Source organism: Sphaerodactylus townsendi, linkage group LG02, assembly GCF_021028975.2.
Source record: "Sphaerodactylus townsendi isolate TG3544 linkage group LG02, MPM_Stown_v2.3, whole genome shotgun sequence".
NCBI lineage: Eukaryota > Metazoa > Chordata > Lepidosauria > Squamata > Sphaerodactylidae > Sphaerodactylus > Sphaerodactylus townsendi.
The window spans coordinates 16530510-16550087 of record NC_059426.1 but is presented as its reverse complement, the minus strand read 5'-3'; the positions used below and the strand labels follow the sequence as shown (position 1 = coordinate 16550087).

At 43.7% G+C, this 19578-nt stretch overlaps 1 protein-coding gene across 1 annotated transcript in view; it reads left to right on the top strand.

Annotated features, from left to right (window-relative positions):
• Nucleotides 1-1025: 1025 nt before the first annotated feature.
• ADAM23 (ADAM metallopeptidase domain 23) overlaps nucleotides 1026-19578 on the top strand; it is a 95613-nt gene continuing 77060 nt past the window's right edge. Inside the window, exons 1-3 of the mRNA XM_048484451.1 lie at nucleotides 1026-1417; nucleotides 2862-3088; nucleotides 17121-17197. Coding sequence (XP_048340408.1) covers nucleotides 1246-1417; nucleotides 2862-3088; nucleotides 17121-17197 — 476 coding nt within the window. The 5' untranslated portion in view covers nucleotides 1026-1245. The remainder of the gene's footprint in view (nucleotides 1418-2861; nucleotides 3089-17120; nucleotides 17198-19578) is intronic.

Sequence of the window (19578 nt, the reverse complement as noted above, 5' to 3'; positions counted from 1 at the left end):
TGCAATGTTTTTGTTTTAAGTTTTATTGCACTGGTCCATGAAGAGGTTTTTTTATATCTACTATGATTGCTGCCATATGAGTGAGAAGATCTGCCTTTTTCCAGTCATTCCACGGCCCCTGCCATTAGGAATGTATTCAGTCAACTGAACTGAACCCATCAAGCCAAGATGCTGCATCAGAGCACCTGCCTCTTCACTCCATTGCACTAAAGCATAGGTGTCAAACTCGCGGCCCTCCAGATGTTATGGACTACAGTTCCCATCATCCCCTGCCAGCATGATGCTGGCAGGGGATGATGGGAACTGTAGTCCATAACATCTGGAGGGCCGCGAGTTTGACACCTGTGCACTAAAGGGTGGCGAGAAGAAGAAGCGTTTGGATTTATACTTCACCTTTCTCTCCTGTAAGGGGACTCAAGGCAGCTTCCAAATTCCTTTCCCTTCCTCTCCCCACAAGAGACACCCTGTGAGGTACCTGGGGCTGAGAGAGTTCGGAGAGAAGTGGGGCTGCCTGGCCCAAAGTCACTCAGCAGGAATGTAAGAGTGGGGAAGCAAATCCAGTCTATATTATATGTTATAATATAATATTCATTCATTCATTCATTTTTAGATTTATATTATATATATAGATTTATATTACATTATACATGTTACATTGTTATTTATGTTATATGTGAATATTCAAGATGTTGTATTGGGATCCGTTATGTAACGTGCATTCAATATAATCCTGGGCAGGTAATTCCATTGTTTCACTCCTACCTATTTAGCATTTTTCCAGTTCTGCTCTGATCAATACACTCTCCGCAAAGTAATAAAAATTATTGGAGCGAAGGGGCGGGGCTGACAGGGAGGACGGTGAGGCGCGAGCGTCGACGTCACCCCCTCCTCCCCTGCGCGGCTCGCGCGCGCGCGGCCTCGAAAGGTGAATGGAGGGAAAAGGGCGCGAGCCGAGGCGCGAGGGGAGGCGGCCGGGCGCGCGCGAGGGGCGGTGGTAGGGAGTGCGCACGCGCGCCAGCCCGCCTGTTTCCCCCCCCCTTTCCCCTCAGCTGTGGAGGAGAGCGGCCGCGAAGAGCCAGACCTCGCCGCAACATGAGGGGGGAAGCCGCGCCGCCCTCCTCGCCTCCGCTCCCCTGAGCCCTGACAAGAGAGAGGGCGGGTCTCTCTCCTCGTGCCCCCTCCCCAATTCCGGACGAGGCGGTGCGCGCGTGTCTCGTCTCCCCGCCCCGGGGGAAGCGATGAGCCATGAAGGCGCCCGGCAGAAGTTCCCTGCGGCAACCGTGCGCCGCCCGCCCCTCCGCCGCCGCCGCCGCCTGCTCGTCTCCCCCCCTGCCCAGCTTGGCCCACCTCTTCCTCTGGACCCTCCTGCTCTTCTGCCCGGGATGCCCGCAGAGTTGGGGGGTCATCGCGGCCACTGGTGAGTCCCTCTCTCGGAGGGGGGGGGGGCTGGGGATGGAGCAGCCCCCCCCCCCTCCACTGCTGCATCCCCATCCCCGCCTCTTGTGCCTGAGTGCACCCTCTGCTCTGGGCGGCTGCTCCTCCTTTGCTCGTATAATAATAAGTCTTTGCATTTTCAGTATTATCAGGAGTAATATAACAAGGGCTGGAGAGTTCGTGGGAATGAGGGATTTGGTAAAGTTGGTTTCTTTGGGGGTGGGAGGTTTAAATGTGGTAATCCTCCCCATAGCTTGTGAGGGGTGGGGCACCATAGAAATAGAATAAATAATAATAATCTGGGTGAGGCTCAAATTGTAATGAAAGGCCAGCTGAAGAACTGGCAGGTGTGACATCAAACAAAATTAAAATAATAATGATAACAAAGCTCATGTTGCCCCTCCTTTATAAGTTCTTCCTTTCCACATACAAAAATTTGTTTTCCGCTCTTAATGCAAATTCCCATATTAATGGGCACTTTCTTGTTTGGCTGCTTGTTGGTAATTGATCTGGGGTTCTCCTTTTGAGTGCTTCTTCTCTCCGGACTCTCCGCCTTTCTCATGTATGTCTGATGGAGATGAAATTCTTGCCTGTGTTTGTGTGTGTGTGTGTGTGTGCGTGTGTGTGTTTTAAACATAATGGACTTTTTTTGTTGCCTCATGCTTCTGATAGGGTGAAGAAGTCCTTTCCAAAGGCTCCTCTGCAGCAAACGCTGCTGCTGCTGGCAGCTTTTCAAGGTTGCTGGGGTTTTTTTTTTGTGCAGTGTAACAAAGCCGGATAATCTTGGGCAGTTTTTTTGTTCTTTTTGGTGGACCTGGCATTTCTGTAATTGGTACTCTTGCTTGGCTGTCTGGGCAGAGTGTACTTTTTATCTATAGGAAGAGATTGTGCACGGTGCGAAGAACTGTAGTGGGGTTTTTCCCCTCTGCAGAAGGAGGTGTACATGTTCCTTCTGTACCCCAGAAGGAAGCCTAATGGGGTACAGTGGGGCATTCTTCTAGTAAATACACTTAGGAATGTAGTTTTAAAGTTATGGGACTAGAGGAAAAGGGTCATTATATAAACAGAGTTGATTAGCATTCAGTGCACATGGTTGCAATATGTCTTAGGAGCGGAAGGAAGATTTGCAGCACATGACTAATATGGGACCCTGGCTGAAAGAGGGTAGTGGGTGGTTGGATGGCCATTCGGGAAGGGTGATGGTTGGTTTATGGGGTTTTTTTTGCTCTGTGAGTTCATGCAAATGAAATCTGTGATGAAGTGAAACTTTATACAATTAAATAACGCACAGTGTAAATCTGTGTTCATATTTGGCCAAATGAGGACCTGTATTTTTGCCTTCAGCAGATTACTAGAACATACAGCATGATGTTACTGAAACGTCCAGTTGCTTTGTAAATTCATCACAAGTTTTCTGTCTTCCCTAGCTCTGCATTGGAATGAAACCATAGGAAATATAGAAAGAACACCGGCAGATGAAGATGCCGCATTTCAACAATCTAACAGTAGTAGCAGTAAAAATAACAATCACAGCAGTGCATTCCAGAAAGAAATCACATTGCCTTCAAGACTTGTCTATTATCTTAACAGAGACTCTGAAAGCCCTTATCATATATTGGATACTAGAACAAGGAACCAGCAAAAACACAATAAGGTAAGTTAAAAAAAAATACCTTATGCAGTGGCTCAGAATAGCTTGTCTCTTGAAGGGATGTCTTGCTTTAAGAACGTTTGTTGATCAGAATGTTTAAGAATGTTTGTTGGTAATATTTAAGAAATCGGTTTCATGGGATTTAAAAGAATGCCTGTGAAAAATCAGGGGAAGTTTGGGGGTTCAGGCTTGGGACCTTGATGCTACACGCGGTCCTAGTCAATCTGACGCCAAGGACTGAGAGGTAGAAAAAGATATTTATTTGGAGCTGCAGCCAAAATAGGCACTTGACCAAAAGCAGAAGCAATAATACAGTCAAAGTTCAGAGGTTATATGGGAAAGCATATGCCAATCATTCTTACATCACTTTGTTACATCACTTTGGGGCCACCTTTTACGTGAGAAGACAGGTTAAGCCCCCTTCACATATGATCCATGATCAAAAAATTGGGCTTGGTGGTGGAGATTTTACTATAATAATGAGATCTAGGGCAGCATTCTGATTGGGTTGAAAGCAAAACTCTTCCATTGCAAGGTCATAACACAGTAATCTAGGCTGTAGCTAATTTCCTTACCTCTTAAAGTATAGGAAGAGTCTAATTCATTCCTTATCAGAATGGCTAATGTTCCTAAAGCATCCTTGAAGTCAGAGAGGACTGTAACTCCCTACTGGGTTACTGCCTTCAATTGAGGAAATAATTGATGCTTTCGGCCATTTCAATTGACAAGTAGTGGGTACATTTTACTAGACCAGATGGCCTAAGGGGGTAGAAGTAAGGTTCCTAGCTCTCAATAAACACCAGAGAAGATTGCCTTTCTAGTTGTTTGATCAACAAACTAATCAGGGACAAGAAAATGTATGAAGCCTCTATTCTTTATTACATTTTAACTAAAATTATGTTGAAGAAATCCCTCCACATCCTAGCCGCTGCTGCAGTCATTACATCACTAAATCATGCCCGGAGTCCTTGCAGGTAATAATCTCTGAGATTTGACAAGGGCATCATGGGTAGTGCTAGAATAAAACCTGGGGAACAAATCATGGTTCACTAGCTTCTTTAATAGTCTAGGGCACTTTCCCCTCCAACCAGCAAATGTTATCTGACAAAAAGAACCATGGTAACAGAGTGGGAGGGCTGTCTCTTTTAATGGCACAAGCTAAGGGGACCTCAGAGCGATATTTTGTATTAAGTAAAACACAGTGCTAGTCTTGACTGAATTGTAGCTTAAATTCCCATTGAAAGCAGTGGAACTTATTGGTCACAATTAATTTGTTCCATTGGTTTCAGAGATACTTAAAGCACATTAGGAAAGAAATGTGAATAAATCTATAATGGTGTAACAGTCTCTGATTTTGTTTTAGATGAAACAGGAAATCCAGAGTACAGTAACTAACCAAGCTCTGTGTACATGTTAGTTCATCAGTTTCATCCAGGTTTCCATCAAAGCCTCTTGATTGGATACCTGTTTTCCCCCACCTTACCATTGGTCACAACTGTCTTGTTCTCTGATGTCTAGGACTGAAATTATTTGCATTTTGTTGTGATTCAGGAGAACCAAAGGGACCCAGCTGACCGCATCACACCATTGGGGCTTCTTGAATTCTTGTTGGGTAACCCCTAGCAAAGAGAGTGGCATTTTCTCTCATTTCTAGTAATGCTGTGTGGTTGGACCCAAAGAGGCACATAGGAAGGGTCATATGCAGTAAAATACACCTGAATGGAGCACATGAGTCCTCATAGGACCTTTGGAAGTCGCCTCTGATGCATTGTAAGAAGGTACAGTTAGATTAATTGACATGTAGGGAATCACCAGTGATTCACGCTTGTTTATATGCTAAGGTGCTCTATGAATTGTGGATCTTCTGTTTTTTGGAACATCAGTCCTGATTAAGCTCTGATTAAACTGGTCTACAGTGAGTAGAGCTTTGAAGATCTGTAAAAATATTTATTGAAGGCTGTTGGGAAAATTTGGGAGTTCTGAAGACTTAAGTTGAAGATGTGTACTACATTTTCAAGAATGTTTTATTTAAATGTATATAATTTTGGCAGCAATTAACAAGCTGTAACCTATTTCATAATGCATTATTAAATGTTTTAAAAATGCAGTGTACTGAAGTTTAGCTTAATATTCTGACATAATATTGTATGTATTGTCTTACCTTCTAGGGAAAGGCAGTGAATAAATCTAATAATAAATAAATACATACATAAAAATGTTGGTAGTTTTATCTGTTCTTTGAGATAGTTTCTGTTCACATAATAAGCTTTGTTTATTGCAGAATGTGTTTTCTACCTCCAGCTCCTCTTCTCTCAGGCCGTTTCCGCACGGCCTTTTTATGGCGCCCTGGGAACGGTAAAAACGCCGTTCCCAGGGAGCCATTCGCACAGGCGGCGCTCCCCCTCCCCCAGGACGGCGTCAAGCTGCCCTGAAAAACAACCCTTTAAAGGGTTGTTTTTCCCTCAACAGCGTGTTCCCGGCGGCGCGGTGCGAACAGCACCGCCGGGAACACGCTGTTTCCCTTCCCCGTCCGACTCACCGTGTCCCCATCGTTGGCCTGCTTGCTGTCGAAGCCCTGCCCACACTGTCCTCCGACCCCTGGAGGTCGGAGGGCAGCGTGGGCGGGGCTTCAACGGCCAGCAGGCCGACGACGGGGACACGGTGAGTCGGACGGGGAAGGGGGCAGAGGCAGCTCCATGCGGAGCCGGAGGCCGCCCGCACGCGTGCGTGCGAACGGCCTCCGCCTCCACGCCGGCAGAATTCTTGCCGGCGTGGAGGCGCCTGGGGGGCCGTGCAGAAACGGCCTCTGATAGTACAAATAAGAGCTATCTGTTATGGTAGCATAGGGTGCGGCAGTTCGTAACTTTTTTCTGAAGTACAGGGGCATATCTGCAGTTTTTCTTATAAAAATTAAGATATTTATACTTCAAATTCCCAAATATTACAATTTTTTATGCCAACTCCATTATAAATGGTACATTTAATGTTGTTAAATCAATAAAAGAAGTTTAGGTTTGGTTAGAAAAATAAGTATTGTGTATATTTCAGTTTTCCCCAAAACTTCAATGCCTCCCTAACCCCCCGGGAAGAATTGTTCTTAAAGTTTATAAGACTGCAGAAAAGAGGCTAGTAATGGTGGTTTCTGCACAGTACATGTGTGTAACATGTTATTAATGAAACCATTTTTCCCTGTTTGCCTTCGCACTGGAGATTTCACCCCTCCAGGAAGTGACTGCAAACAGTCCGGGTTGCTGAGACTCCTTTAGTTTCTCCAAAAAGATGGCTAATTTAGCCAACCTGGTCTGAGGGAAATTTAGCCAACCTGGTCTGAGGGAAATATAATGGGCTGAACCCATTTTGGGGAAGAGCCCTGTGCAAAGTTCTTCCCCAAAACAGGATAAATAGCTTCCTCCGCTCATTATAATTGGGATGTGGAAACTACCAATATGTGTATATATAGCATGTAGACTTCACTGATAAGTACATCACGAAAGCATTAACTACATGTAGTAGGTCAGAAGGTTAAATGCAAAGCAGGTAACTGTATTGAAAAGATAGCATGCTAAAAAAAAGCTTTGCCCGGAAACCAAAAGTTAAAATAATTCACGACCTGATCCTGCCAGTTTTTGAATGAAAGAATTACCAGTGTATTCATGTAATCTTCCACCTGTAAGTTCTGGCAACTATATAAGACACTGCAGCAGCAGCCAGCCTGTCAGTGCCGCCAGCAAGAGAACCTTCTTACCTGCCAGCAGAACAAGACCTGGTGAGCTGTGACATGCACCTGAGACCAGAGGGAGGGAGGGAGGGAGAGTCCTTCTCCACCCACCCCATTTGGAACACCTGTGGAGGGCGGGGCCTGGCAGCTATATCAAAAACTGCAGCAGCAGCCCAAGGCAGCGGACAAATAGTTCTTCTTGTTGTGGGCCCATTTGGGGACTGGTTGGGGATAGGGCCTTTTTGTTGTTGTTGAGGAAACAGATTCCTGTGGTTTGGGGTTTTAAACGGGGCCGAGGATCCAAGATGACGGCAGCAACAGAGCAGGGCTAAGATGCCCTCTCCAAGCAATACCACCTGAACCTACTTACCATAGTTTATTATAGTTCCCTAGTAGTAGTTAGTTAGCTAGTCTTGTTAAGATAGCTGTAAGTTTGGGTCAGGTTAGTCCTCAAAGAGTTTTTTAATATTGTATTATTAGGTTGTCATAGGATTTTTTTACTGTAAGAGAGGAGTGATAAGTAAAGGGTTAGCAGTAGTTCTGATTAGTTCTGTTGATGTGCTAGATTTTGGCTCTTTAGGTAATGGCTGTGTAGCCACTAATCTTGTGTCAATCTTATTGAGAATTAGTGAGAATGAGAGTCTTGGGGAGAGACTGGCCATTATGGGGGGCGATAAGGGGGCCAGGGATCCCAGTTCTTATGAAGCAAGGAAGGTAAGATCAGTGTCCTCAGGGATTATCTTGAGGACCAGCAGATGGACTTGGTGTGCATCACGGAAACCTGGGTTAAGGAGGGCGAGACAGTTGCTCTGAGCTCGCTCGCACCCCCCCCCCCCCAGATTTCACGTGCCTTTACAGGGGCAGGGGGTGACAGTCTTCATCTGTGATGCTATTCCCTTTTGGGCGATTCCTGTGCTGTCAGTCTCCGGGATAGAGTGTGTTGGTCTGATGTGGGGGCCTTGGAGAGGCTGGCTGTCCTTCTGGTGTACCAGTCGTCTAGTGCACTGGCAGGCAGCCTGTCCAAGCTGCTGGAAACCATCTCGGAGTGGGCTTATTGTCCTGGCGACACTAGGCCTCTCACTTGTCAACACTGGCCCCACTCATCAGGCAGCTCACACCCTGGATTTGATTTTCGGGGTGGAAATAGATATGGTCATATCCTCTATTAGTAGTCCGACCATATTGCCCTGAGGGTTCGGGTGGAGTTACCGTCCTACCCCAGTCTAGGCAGTGAGCAGATTTTAGCTCGGCCGTTGAGACTTATAGAGCCACTTGGTTTCCAGAATGCCCTGTGGGACCCTATGCCTGCTGGCATCCTCAATGAGCAAGTCTATGACTTGTACTCCAGGCCGTTGGATGCCATTGAGTTAATTGCTCCCTACCGTCCTCTATGCTCTTGTCCCCGGTGTGCTCCCTGGTATACAGAGGAGCTGTGTTCGAGGAAACGAGAGCTCAGACAACTTGAGAGTGTGGAGGAAAAATCGTGATAAGGCATCAAGAACAACTTATAGGGCACTTATGAAAGCCTATGAGCTGGCGATAAAGGAGGCCAATAAAGATTTCTTATATGCCGCTCTCCCCCGTAGGGCTCAGAGCAGCTTACGTTCAATAGATTAAAATAAAATACATTAAAATACAGATTAAAATAAATATTGTCGAAGGCTTTCACGGCCGGAATCACTTGGGTGCTGTGTGGTTTCCGGGCTGTATGGCCGTGTTCTAGCAGCATTCTCTCCTGACGTTTCGCCCGTGTCTGTGGCTGGCATCTTCAGAGGATCCGCAGGCGAAACGTCAGGAGAGAATGCTGCTAGAACACGGCCATACAGCCCGGAAACCACACAGCACCCAAATAAAATAAATACATTACAATAAAATGCATTAATAAAATAAAATACAGTCCACTAAAACTCTATAGCCGGTGGCATTCCTCACACACACACCCTTCCTGAGGAGAGATTGGCGGATGTTATGTAGGAGACCAATTGATGTGACAGCCTCAACCAAATGCCTGGTGGAACATCTCTGTTTTACAGGCCCTGTGCAATTTTTTCAAGTCCCGCAGGGCCCTGATGGAAATAGGTGGAACATTCCACCAGGCTGGAGCCAGAGCCATAAAAGCCCTGGCCCTAGTGAAGGCCAGTCGCTGAATACAGAGGCACAACTCAGTGGCCAAGATGATCCACTGTAATTTATGCAGGAATTACAACATTAGAACAGCTAAAAACTGTCCTAGTGGGAACATTATCCACAGAAAGTAATGGAAAATGAGAAGGTCAAGATCTTGTGGGACTTCCGAATTCAAACGGACAAAGTGTTGGCACATAATACCCCAGACATCACCGCGATCGACGACAAGAAAGTGACCATCATCAACATAGCAGTACCTGGTGACAGCAGGGTCATCGAAAAAGAACATGAGAAGGTCACTAAATGCCACGATTTGAAAATCGAGTTACAGTGACTATGGCACAACCAGCTGAGGTCGTCCCAGTGGTAATCGGCACCCTGGGCACCATCCCAAAAATGCTAGGGCAGCACTTGAAACATCTTCAAATCGACAAAATTAACATCTGTCAGATTACAAGGCAACCCTTCCAGGATCCGCACAAATACAACTTCCTAGGCCTCTGGGTAAGGCTCGAATTATAACAAAAGGCTAATATCCAACTAAAAAGCTGGCAGCTGTGATATCAAACATAATAATAATAAATTGATTTCAGAGCAGGGGCCTAGTTTATGATTACCTTCTATGAATGGGGGAATCCTTACACAAGAGATGTGTCTAAGTTAATATAACAAGCTACTATATATGTAATGTAGTTGAAAATATTCAAAAGTTCTGTAACTGGAAATCAGTGTTTTGGTCATTATCCTTTTGGTATTCATGCCCAAATCTAATCTTAGGGAAATTATAAAACAGATTTTCATTTTGTGGTGGGGCATTTGTTTGTTTCGAGTGAAGTGTCCCTTGAATCAGAAGAATCTTTTTGTTCCCTGCTCTGAGTTCATGAGTAGAAAGAGGATAGCTGTATGTTGTTAACTCCTCCCAACAAAGTTGAATGCCCAGTCATAATCCCTGGAGGGTTACCAGCCCCATCTCTTATTGCAGTTATGCTATCTTTTCCTTTGGTTTGTCGAGCCTCATAAAAACAAGAAGCTTCCACACTTACGCTTTGATCCCAATTATTCTGCTTAGATCAAACATTTAAAGGAAATTAGTACCATTTCTTCTTGCGCAAACCATCGTTAACTGAACAAACGCTTGTACAGCACTGTGTGTGTTTCCTGCTGTTCCTACCATCTTGCTGTGCCCTCCCCTCCTGCCTCTCACTGTGTTTCCGGGAGTCTCACTGACCTTCTGGAACAGTGTTGTAGCGGAGTGCGGGATTTGTTCCAGAAATCCTTCCATTCACAGTTAAGAAGAGGTGGCTAATTACGTTTTGTTCATTGTGATTAAAAATGTGTTACTGTCTTTTTAAGGCAGTGTTGGGTGACTGAATTGAATTTTCATGCAAGACTTTGACATTTGCCTTTGCCTTTTCGGTTCACCTAACTGATGGTTTAGCAGCAAGGATTCTGGAAACCTGAAATGTAGTTGCTTAGCAGCTAGATTTGAGCTCAGTAGCACTTGAGAGGCCAATAAGATTTTCAGGGTGTGAGCTTTCAAGAGGCACAGTTTCTTTCATCAAAGCGTTGTCTCTTGAAAGCTCACACCATGAATATCTTGTTGGTCCCTAAGGCGCGACTAGACTCCACTCAAGCTGTTCTACTCCAGACCAATATGGCTGCTCTCTGGAACTACCTTCATAGTTGCTGAATGATTTGTTATATATGGTAGCTCAGTGGTGGCGAACCTTTGGCACTCCAGATCTTATGGACTACAATTCCCATCAGCCCCTGCCAGCATAGCCAATTGGCCATGCTGGCAGGGGCTGATGGGAATTGTAGTCCATAACATCTGTAGTGCCAAAGGTTCGCCACCACGGTGGTAGCTACTGCAAGCCTGAAGTAGTATATGAACATAGTATTTATTTAATTTATGTCCTGCCTTTCTCTTTAGTGAAGACCAACATTGATTAAAAAATTAAATCGGATTAAAAAAAATTAAATAGTTAAAAATAATTTGGGTTTAAATTAAAACTAAATTTTTGGTTAAAAAAATGAGGGAAGACTTGTAGTTTTTAATTATGGTACATTGTAGCAAAGATATCCCACTGTCAGATAGGCGTTATTAATTTGTTACTATGTAGTATGTGACAATATGTGTAACATTAGAGAAATATTTTGTAGATAAATTCCTGTAATTCATGGAGTGAGGGGCCCATTTTTTGTCCTGAGGCTTCTGTCATCATTTATTTAGGTTATTGCTTATCTATGCAACAGGATGGTCTCTAGAAGATGCCATCAGAGGTGTTTAGTTTTGTAATTCTGAGGCTGTAGATCTGGTTCTTAGTTATCTGAAATTTCTGTCAAACTAACCTGAAAACTTTCAGAGCAGATGTAATGTGAAGCCTCTGAAAATGACATCTGCATCAACTAGCAAGAATGTGCTTAAGTTGAGTTTTTCTGGCTAGTCATTTAAATCCAATAGTGGCCCTAAAGTGGTTTACATCGTTACCCACTCTTCCATTTTATTCTCAACCGTCCTGTGAAGTAGGTTGGGCTGAATGCGTGTAACTGGGCCCAAGACTATGTACCACAGCAGAGCGGCAATTTGAACCTGGACCTCTCAGATCGTAGTCCAGCTGTAACCACTACACTGGTGGAAGTAGCAGGCGTGATCTTCTGTGCTAACCTGAAAAGATGTGGTCTTCAGTCTCTGTTCCTCTGGCAGAAGACCTCTCCGTTCTATGCAGGCAGGAATGCGATAATTCCCATTCCAGCATGAGGGAAGAGCCAAAGAAAGGCTCCAAGTCGCCTGACATTTCACCATGGAACTGCTCGGCATAGCATTTTTATAAAGGAAATAAGGGTGCATCATAACAAGGTTGGTCTAAGAAATTGCATTGCATTTTGGCTTATGTAATACAGTGGAACCTCGGTTTTCATTGCCTTCGGTTTTCATCGGTTTCAGTTTTCATTGATTTTTCCAGTGAAAAATTTGCCTCGGTTTTCATCGATTTGTAGTAAGGTGTGCGGGTTTGTGGAGAAAAATCACCTGGACAAAGCTGTTGCAGGCTGTATCTGCAACTTGTTTAACGGCAATGTCTTGCCCCATTTCAGACAAATCTTAAAGAGGCATTAGAAACAGACCTCTTTGGACAGCTTTCTGGTGCGACATTGGTCCACTAGCTCTGAAGCTGGTCCTAGTGTTATTGTTTGTTATTGTTTTCAGCATTAAACACTATGTTTATTCACCAAAAATGCGTTTTTGGTATGTTTTTGGAGTGCCTAGAACAGATTTGGCTACCAATCTTGATCCTCCTTGATCTCAGATTGCAAATGCCTTAGCAGACCAGGTGCTCAGGCGCAGCAGCAGCAGCAGAAGGCCATTGCTTTCACATCCTGCATGTGAGCTCCCAAAGGCACCTGGTGGGCCTTCGAGTAGCAGAATGCTGGACTAGATGGACTCTGGTCTGATCCAGCAGGCTAGTTCTTATGTTCTTATGATTAATTGTATTTACATTGATTCCTATGGAAAAGTTTGCCTCGGTTTTCATCTGTTTCGGTTTTCACCGATTCTTTTTGGACGGATTACCAACGAAAACCGAGGTTCCACTGTACCAGGTTTTGTAGTTCTTTCATATTTCTTATTAGATCAGCCTGCTGATTGCTCTGCTCAGCATGGTGTAACCTTCCTTGAGTGCCAGTGAGAAAGATGGACTATGAGTAGTTTTACATAACATCCATTTCTTAAAGGAGTGCCCTTGTCTTTTCACATGTCATATTTCACAGATGAAAATATAAATTTTAACACTTCCAGATTTACAAATCGAGAAATGGTCTTACCCTGTCTTTATACTGCTCCACATTGCTGAAGAGTTTACTACTACTGTTGTACTGGTTTATTCTACAGTAGCCTATCCTCCATTGAACTGTACAGCCAAAAGGCTGTTGGTATAACTGCAGTAATAACTTGGTATAACTGCAGTAATCTGTATACTATTTTCTGCTTTAACGTTCACACAGGAACTTCTGCATGAATGTATCCTAGAGAATAGGTGTCTCCCTTGCCCACTCAGACATGCAACAGTGAGAGACCCTGTGTTGGGCACTAAACACTGAATGATTTCAACTTTAGCGCTATCAAAATTGTAACAATCCCAATGGCAAAACTAGAAACTGTGACTGATTTACCAAAATGGGTATCAGAAAATAAGGATTGTCCCTGATGAATAAAAAGTAGAAGTATTAGGCTTCAGATCTGCCTCTTTATCTGAAAGTTATGAGATGTCCTTCGATAGGGTATGCCAATAAAACAATATAGTCCTCTACTATTTCTACAGACAGGAGAAGGGGAAAGTGGTTTTATGATTAAGAGCCAGTTTGGAATACTGGTTAGAGTGTTGGACTAGGGTCTCGAGGCCCAGTTCCCAATCTTCACTTTGGCCCCTCCCGCACATGCAGAACCATTATACCACATTGGCTCTCAGTCACAATTCATCAGCCCACTTTAACTTGCTGACTTCTCACTACTGTATGCTACCAGTTTCTAAATCCTATGCGATCACAATATCCTGCTCTTAGTAATGCACTTTCAGTCCACTTTCACAATTGTTTGAAAGTGGATTTTGCTATTCCACATAGTAAAATCCAGCTGCAAACTGCTTTGAAAGTGCATTGAAAGTGCATTGAAAGTGCATTACTGTGCATGTATGGAAGGGGCCTTTGCCGTGGAAGCTTTCTGAGTGACCTTGGGCCAATCATACACTCTGAGCATAACTTGCTTCATAGGTGGTTGTAAGAATAAAATGGAGTCAAGGAGAATTATGTAAGATGTTTTGTTTTCCCAGGGTATAAATAAAGTAAATAAATTATTTAATCAATGCAGTATTTTTATGCATGCATGACACTAGAGACTTAATTCCTTTGTTCTGTGTTGATGGCACCCCCCATGGCTGGCTAGTCCCACTTTCGCCGATATGGTGAGAAGGCCTTTTTTCCTACCCAACTCTGATAGCAACAAGACTTCTGCTGTCTGCTGATCCCAACGGAAGGACCCCCCCCACACACACACACACATTATGAGTTTTCATAGCAGTCGGTGATCTTAGATTCTATCCCTAGAAAACACTGGGGAGGATAGAAATCTTTTGCTGCAGCTCTAAATGATCCTGTGAAATCAGGTACTATCAAAGTCCCATATACTTGCAGAAGAGAGACACTCTTTGCCCCCCCAAAATGATTTTCAGCGGTTTAAGAACATAAGAACATAAGAACTAGCCTGCTGGATCAGACCAGAGTCCATCTAGTCCAGCACTCTGCTACTCGCAGTGGTTTGTGTACACACAGAAAGTGAGTTTGACTAGTGAGCCTTATTCAGTCAGATAGACTCCCCTCCGCAGAGCATAAAGTTTGGGAGCAATCGGGTTATTCCTGTTTTCATCAGTTACAGAGAGTGGAAATTGGTTGGTCCTTATGGCAATCGTAAAGGCACACTTGTACCCGTCCCATGACATTTCTTATTTAAACAAAGCTGGCTTTATTAAAAGAAACAACCAAATATGTTTTACTGGGCAAATGGTCAGATGTCTGAAAAAAAAATAATTGAAAACTTGCCAGGAACGTGAAGGGAGAAGCTGCAGTTAGCCCTGGATTTTTGAAAATTCAGTGGCAAATAAAATTTTCCCACAGCAGAAAATCATGCAGGTAGTGCATAGTGTGTATAATTTGTCTCCTGTTTTTCAAGGAAGGAGAGGATTCCAGTGGTGGAGAGGGGAACTTGGTCTGATGGGGTTACTAGTAACTAAACTGGCCAAATAGAATGTCCATGTGTAAAGGTAGTATAACAATGGCAGGGACAATTCCTGCCTGACTGGAGGTATTTGGTTAATCCTTATTGGATTCAGAAGGCTGATCTAGATTGGCCTTTGGACCTAGCTTCCTATGTTTTGCAAAGATGAGCATTCTGAAAATGGGGTACCATTAGCAATGCGGGATCTGACATCACTGCATTACTAAGGGCACGATATTGTGATCGCATAGGATTTAGAAGCTGGTAGCATATGGTAGTGAGAAGTCAGCAAGTTAAAGTGGGGCGGTGAATTGTGACTGAGAGCCAATGTGGTATAATGGTCAAGACTCTGGAGACCCATGTTCAGTTCCCTGCTTCTCCATATGAAGCCTGCTGGGTCACCTTGGCAATTCACAGTTCTCTCAGAACTCTCTCAGCCCCAACCTACCCCACAAGGTGTCTGTTGGGGGGAAAGGAAGAGATTGTGATGTTAAGATGCTTTGAGATTCTTCAAGGTAGAAAAAAGTGAGGTAATGTTAAAAAAAATCTGACACAAGGCAAGAAATGAGCGGAGATGGTTTGCCTTCCTGCGTGTAATAGTCTCAGCCTTTCCAGTAGTTGCTCACCCAAGTACTGATCTTGTGTTGCTTCCAAACTGTGATGAGATCAGGCTAGTCTGGGCTGTTTGCTATAGTACAGGGGTCGGCAACCTTTACCACACAAAGAGCCATTTGGACCCATTTTCCACAGCCCCGAAGATCCACCGAGCTGGAGAGGCTCTGGTTCGGCCCCTCCATTCACCTTTCCTTCCAGTGCTCCTCTGGAGGGCTGGAGGGACACGCCCACGCTACCCTCTGACCTCCAGGCTACGCGGAGCCGCAGTATAAGGCTGAAAGAGCCGCATGCGGCTCCGGAGCCGCAAGTTACAGACCCCTGCTATAGTAGAATGCTATAAACTGAGAGCTAGTGTGGTATAGTGGTTAAGAGCAAGTGGATTCTAATCTGGAGAACCAGGTTTGATTCCCCACTCCTCCACCTGAGTGGCAGAGGCTTATCTGATGAACCAGATGTGTTTCCACACTCCTACATTCCTGCTGGGTGTCCTTGGGCTAGTCACAGGTCTTTGGAACTCTCTCAGCTCCACCTACCTCACAAGGTGTCTGTTGTGGGGAGAGGAAGGGAAATGATCTTGTAAGCCACCTTGAGTCTCCTTACAGGAGAGAAAGGTGGGATATAAATCCAAAACTCTTCTTCGTCTTTAAATTTCTGATATCATTCGGAAATTCACAATTACATAGAAGAGTTATACAATTAAGTTTTTGAATTAAGTTGTTAATAATAATCAGCATCTGTGGCTTCAAATCTTCTCTACAATCTAGTTTTTCACTTGAGGTCAGTTTATCCAAGATTAGATGCATTCTTCTTCAGGTTGGTACTGAAGAGTAAATCTAGCCTTAACCTACCATAATTTAGGACACGTCTTTAAGACTGCTTTTCTAAATTAAATCTCTTAGGCGATATTATTTCAGTATAATTTGAACCCTTTACAGTTTTAGTGGAAGCGAGATCTCAGAGCAGCTGACTAGCTGAGATTCTGGACCTCTGTGTTAAAAATCTGGATTTTGATCAGTCCTGTGATGTAATATTTAACCATAGAACAGCTACTTCTCCGTTCACATGTGCCAGACATGTCTATGGTAGAAATCATTGTATTTAGCAAAATAAATCTTGGGAAATCTCATTTAACGTGCTTGTATTTCTGAGCAGGAGGTGGTGTTGGGAAAGAGTTTGTCATGCCCTTTTGGGGTTTTGGCTCCTGGCCGCCTTTGTGGTTGGAACATATTAATCGTTACATAAGTTAGAATCCTTAATTGATAGCATTTGTATTAATATCTGTGCTAACTGCTATACTTAAAGTAGCTTTTAAGAATGACCGAAGCCTGAATTTGGGAAGGGTTTTGGCTCAGTGGCAGAGCATCTCCTTGGCACGCGGAAGATGCCAAGTTTAATCCTCGCATCTCTGGATAAAAATATCAAATAATTAGTGATATGAAATATCAGTACTCTGGATAGCTGTTCCCAGCTTTGAAGAGGCAGTGCAGCCCTTGATAGACCAAGGAGCCAATTCAGTGTAAGGCCGTTTCATACGTCTTCACAGAGAGCAGCCTCGTTGTTCTGTTACATTTAATGCTTTCTCGTGGCATCATTGTACGTTACAATTTGATTTTTAAAATTTACATCGCAGACTTAATCAGCCATATAGTATTCTGGCTATTTTAAATTATACTCTTTTCCCACAGATGTACTGTTTTAAATGTATAAGAGGGCTTGTGAACAAGCTTGCTTGTTGTGGATAATTTGGCAAAATAACCAGCATTCTGTGCATGTCTTCTTCCTGTGCCTCTTTCCTTTCTCATCTTCAGGCTGTGCATCTGGCTCAGGCAAGTTTCCAGATTGAGGCCTTTGGCTCCACGTTTATTCTCGACATCTCATTGAATAAGTAAGTGTATATCTGTGGCTTTTTAAACTGTAGGTAGTCTGAGGGACATTGAATGTTTATCTGGGGTTTTTTAAAACTTATTTTATGGAACTGTATGTTAAAGTTTGAAAATTTAGCCATGTTGCAAAAAACCAAGATTGTACCAAGAGCAGAAATGCGGTGCAGTCCCAATCAAAGTTACTTGAGTTAAGCCCACTGCAATCTGCAGGTTGAGACTAGAATAACTGTATTTGGGGGTTACTTCCCTGCATCAAACCCATAGCTTCCACATGCTGTTGTGCTCTTTCTGGGGCTTTCTCCTTGCAGTCCTTTGCTGTAACTTAGAAGTCAGAGGCTCAGCAGTTGTAGGCAAAGCCTCTATGTGCAGCTCTGTCCACAGTCAGCCCCTGGAGTTGGCTGACTTTAGCATTGCCTTCAGAAAGCGCAACGCTCCAGTATTTTCTCATTTTCTTTTAGCTCTTTAGTGGGGTTTCGTCTTAACAAGTCAACCGCAGTTCGTCTGTGAGCCATGGCTCAGCTATTGAGGGAGAGAGGACTGCCAGGCCACAGGGGGGACCCAGCGAGATTCTTGTTGGGTAGCTGACATGATGAGGAAGAGGTGGGGGGAGGGCAGTGCCATCATCACGTGCTGCAGGGACTGGTCATGTGATCCCTCCCTTATAAGTGCGGGTGGTTTTTCCTTCCTCTGTGTGGAACCATCCAGTCACTGTTAAGAAACTAAGTTTTGGCTTTTTTATTTAAACAAGGGTAGCAAAACTTCGTAATTCTTGACTTCTTATTTTAGTTCACCGTTTGTCTTGCTTGATGTAGCTGCCAAACTATATACCATGTTTTTGGCCCAGTTAGACACCTCAGAATAAATAATGGTGTCCCCTGGTGTCTGGAATACAGCTTACCCTGTGTCCCCTGCATGCACTGTGTTTATTCCATATCCGACTGCAAAGGGTTTAATTCTTCTAAGGTTCATTGCTGTGGATTAATTGACTATAAATGGGAAGATAATTTGGATGCTATATTTTGCCTCTTCCCTCCCCAAAATCCTATGTAAATAATTACTGCTCTGCTCTGAATGTGTAGGTGAGGGAAATAATTGTCACGTTCCTTAGCATCACAGAGATTTTTGGAGCCCGAGACAAAATTGCTGATTACGGTTGTTGTATGATGAGAATGTAGGAAACAGAGATTAAGAGAGGAGTATGAGGCTTATAAATAAGAGAGAGATTTTGCTGTAGGTTATCATATACTTTTTGAATTTTATGAAATACGTTGATCTGATAGCAAAGTATATTGGATTCTAAAAGATTTCACAGTTTACCTTGGTATGGGAAAAAAAATGCAAGTTGCCAGTAGCTGAATACGTATTAGCTTTAATCTAAGAATAGACTTGTAGGAAAAAGAATGGACTTGAAGGAGCAGCAGTGGCGTAGTGGTTAAGAGCAGGTGCATTCTAATCTGGAGGAACTGGGTTTGATTCCCCGCTCTGCCGCTTGAGCTGTGGAGGCTTATCTGGGGAATTCAGATTAGCCTGTACACTCCCACACACGCCAGCTGGGTGACCTTGGGCTAGTCACAGCTTTGCAGAGCTCTGTCAACCCCACCCACCTCACAGGGTGTTTGTTGTGAGGGGGGAAGGGCAAGGAGATTGTAAGCCCCTTTGAGTCTCCTGCAGGAGAGAAAGAAGGGATATAAATCCAAACTCCTCTTCTTCTCTTCAAATGTCTTGCATGAACAGTTGCTAGTTTAGTCCGTGCATCCATACTTTTAGCTTATAAATTGTACAGTTCAGCAGTTGCAGTGTTTCCTTTTTGTTAGAGGGATCTTAATGGAGTTTTGCAAAGAAAAAATCTATATTCCTTTCCATCTTTTTTTCCGGTGTTCAGACAGAATGGCTAACTAAGAAATGAAAGAAGTATTACTTATAACATGGTGTTTTAAATGTTTGTTTTCATTCATAGATCAAGGCACAGGTAATATTTAATATTAAGACTACCTCGGTGTTAAAACTTATTTGCACCTTTCATCAAAATGTAAATAATTTTTCCGCTAGGGCAGTAATAATGTATTCTTGATGTAGGTGTTTGAACTATACTTTAAAATTCTGAAACTATACATTTTATAGTTAATTTTGTTTTCCCACCAGGCTATAAATATTTTTAAAATGGAAAGAAATTCTTCTGTTAGTGGAAATACATCATGGGATCTAGTCCATGGATAAATGATACACACCCACATTCATTGGAGTTCTTGGGCTTGCTTGTGAAGAGGGTGCTGCGCTCTCTTGCTGTTGTAGACTTGGACTCTGCGTGGCATGTCCGAACCCTAATGCTGGATTTTATGGGTTCTAAGAAAAGACAGGTTGGACGGGTGCTGATGTGCCATTT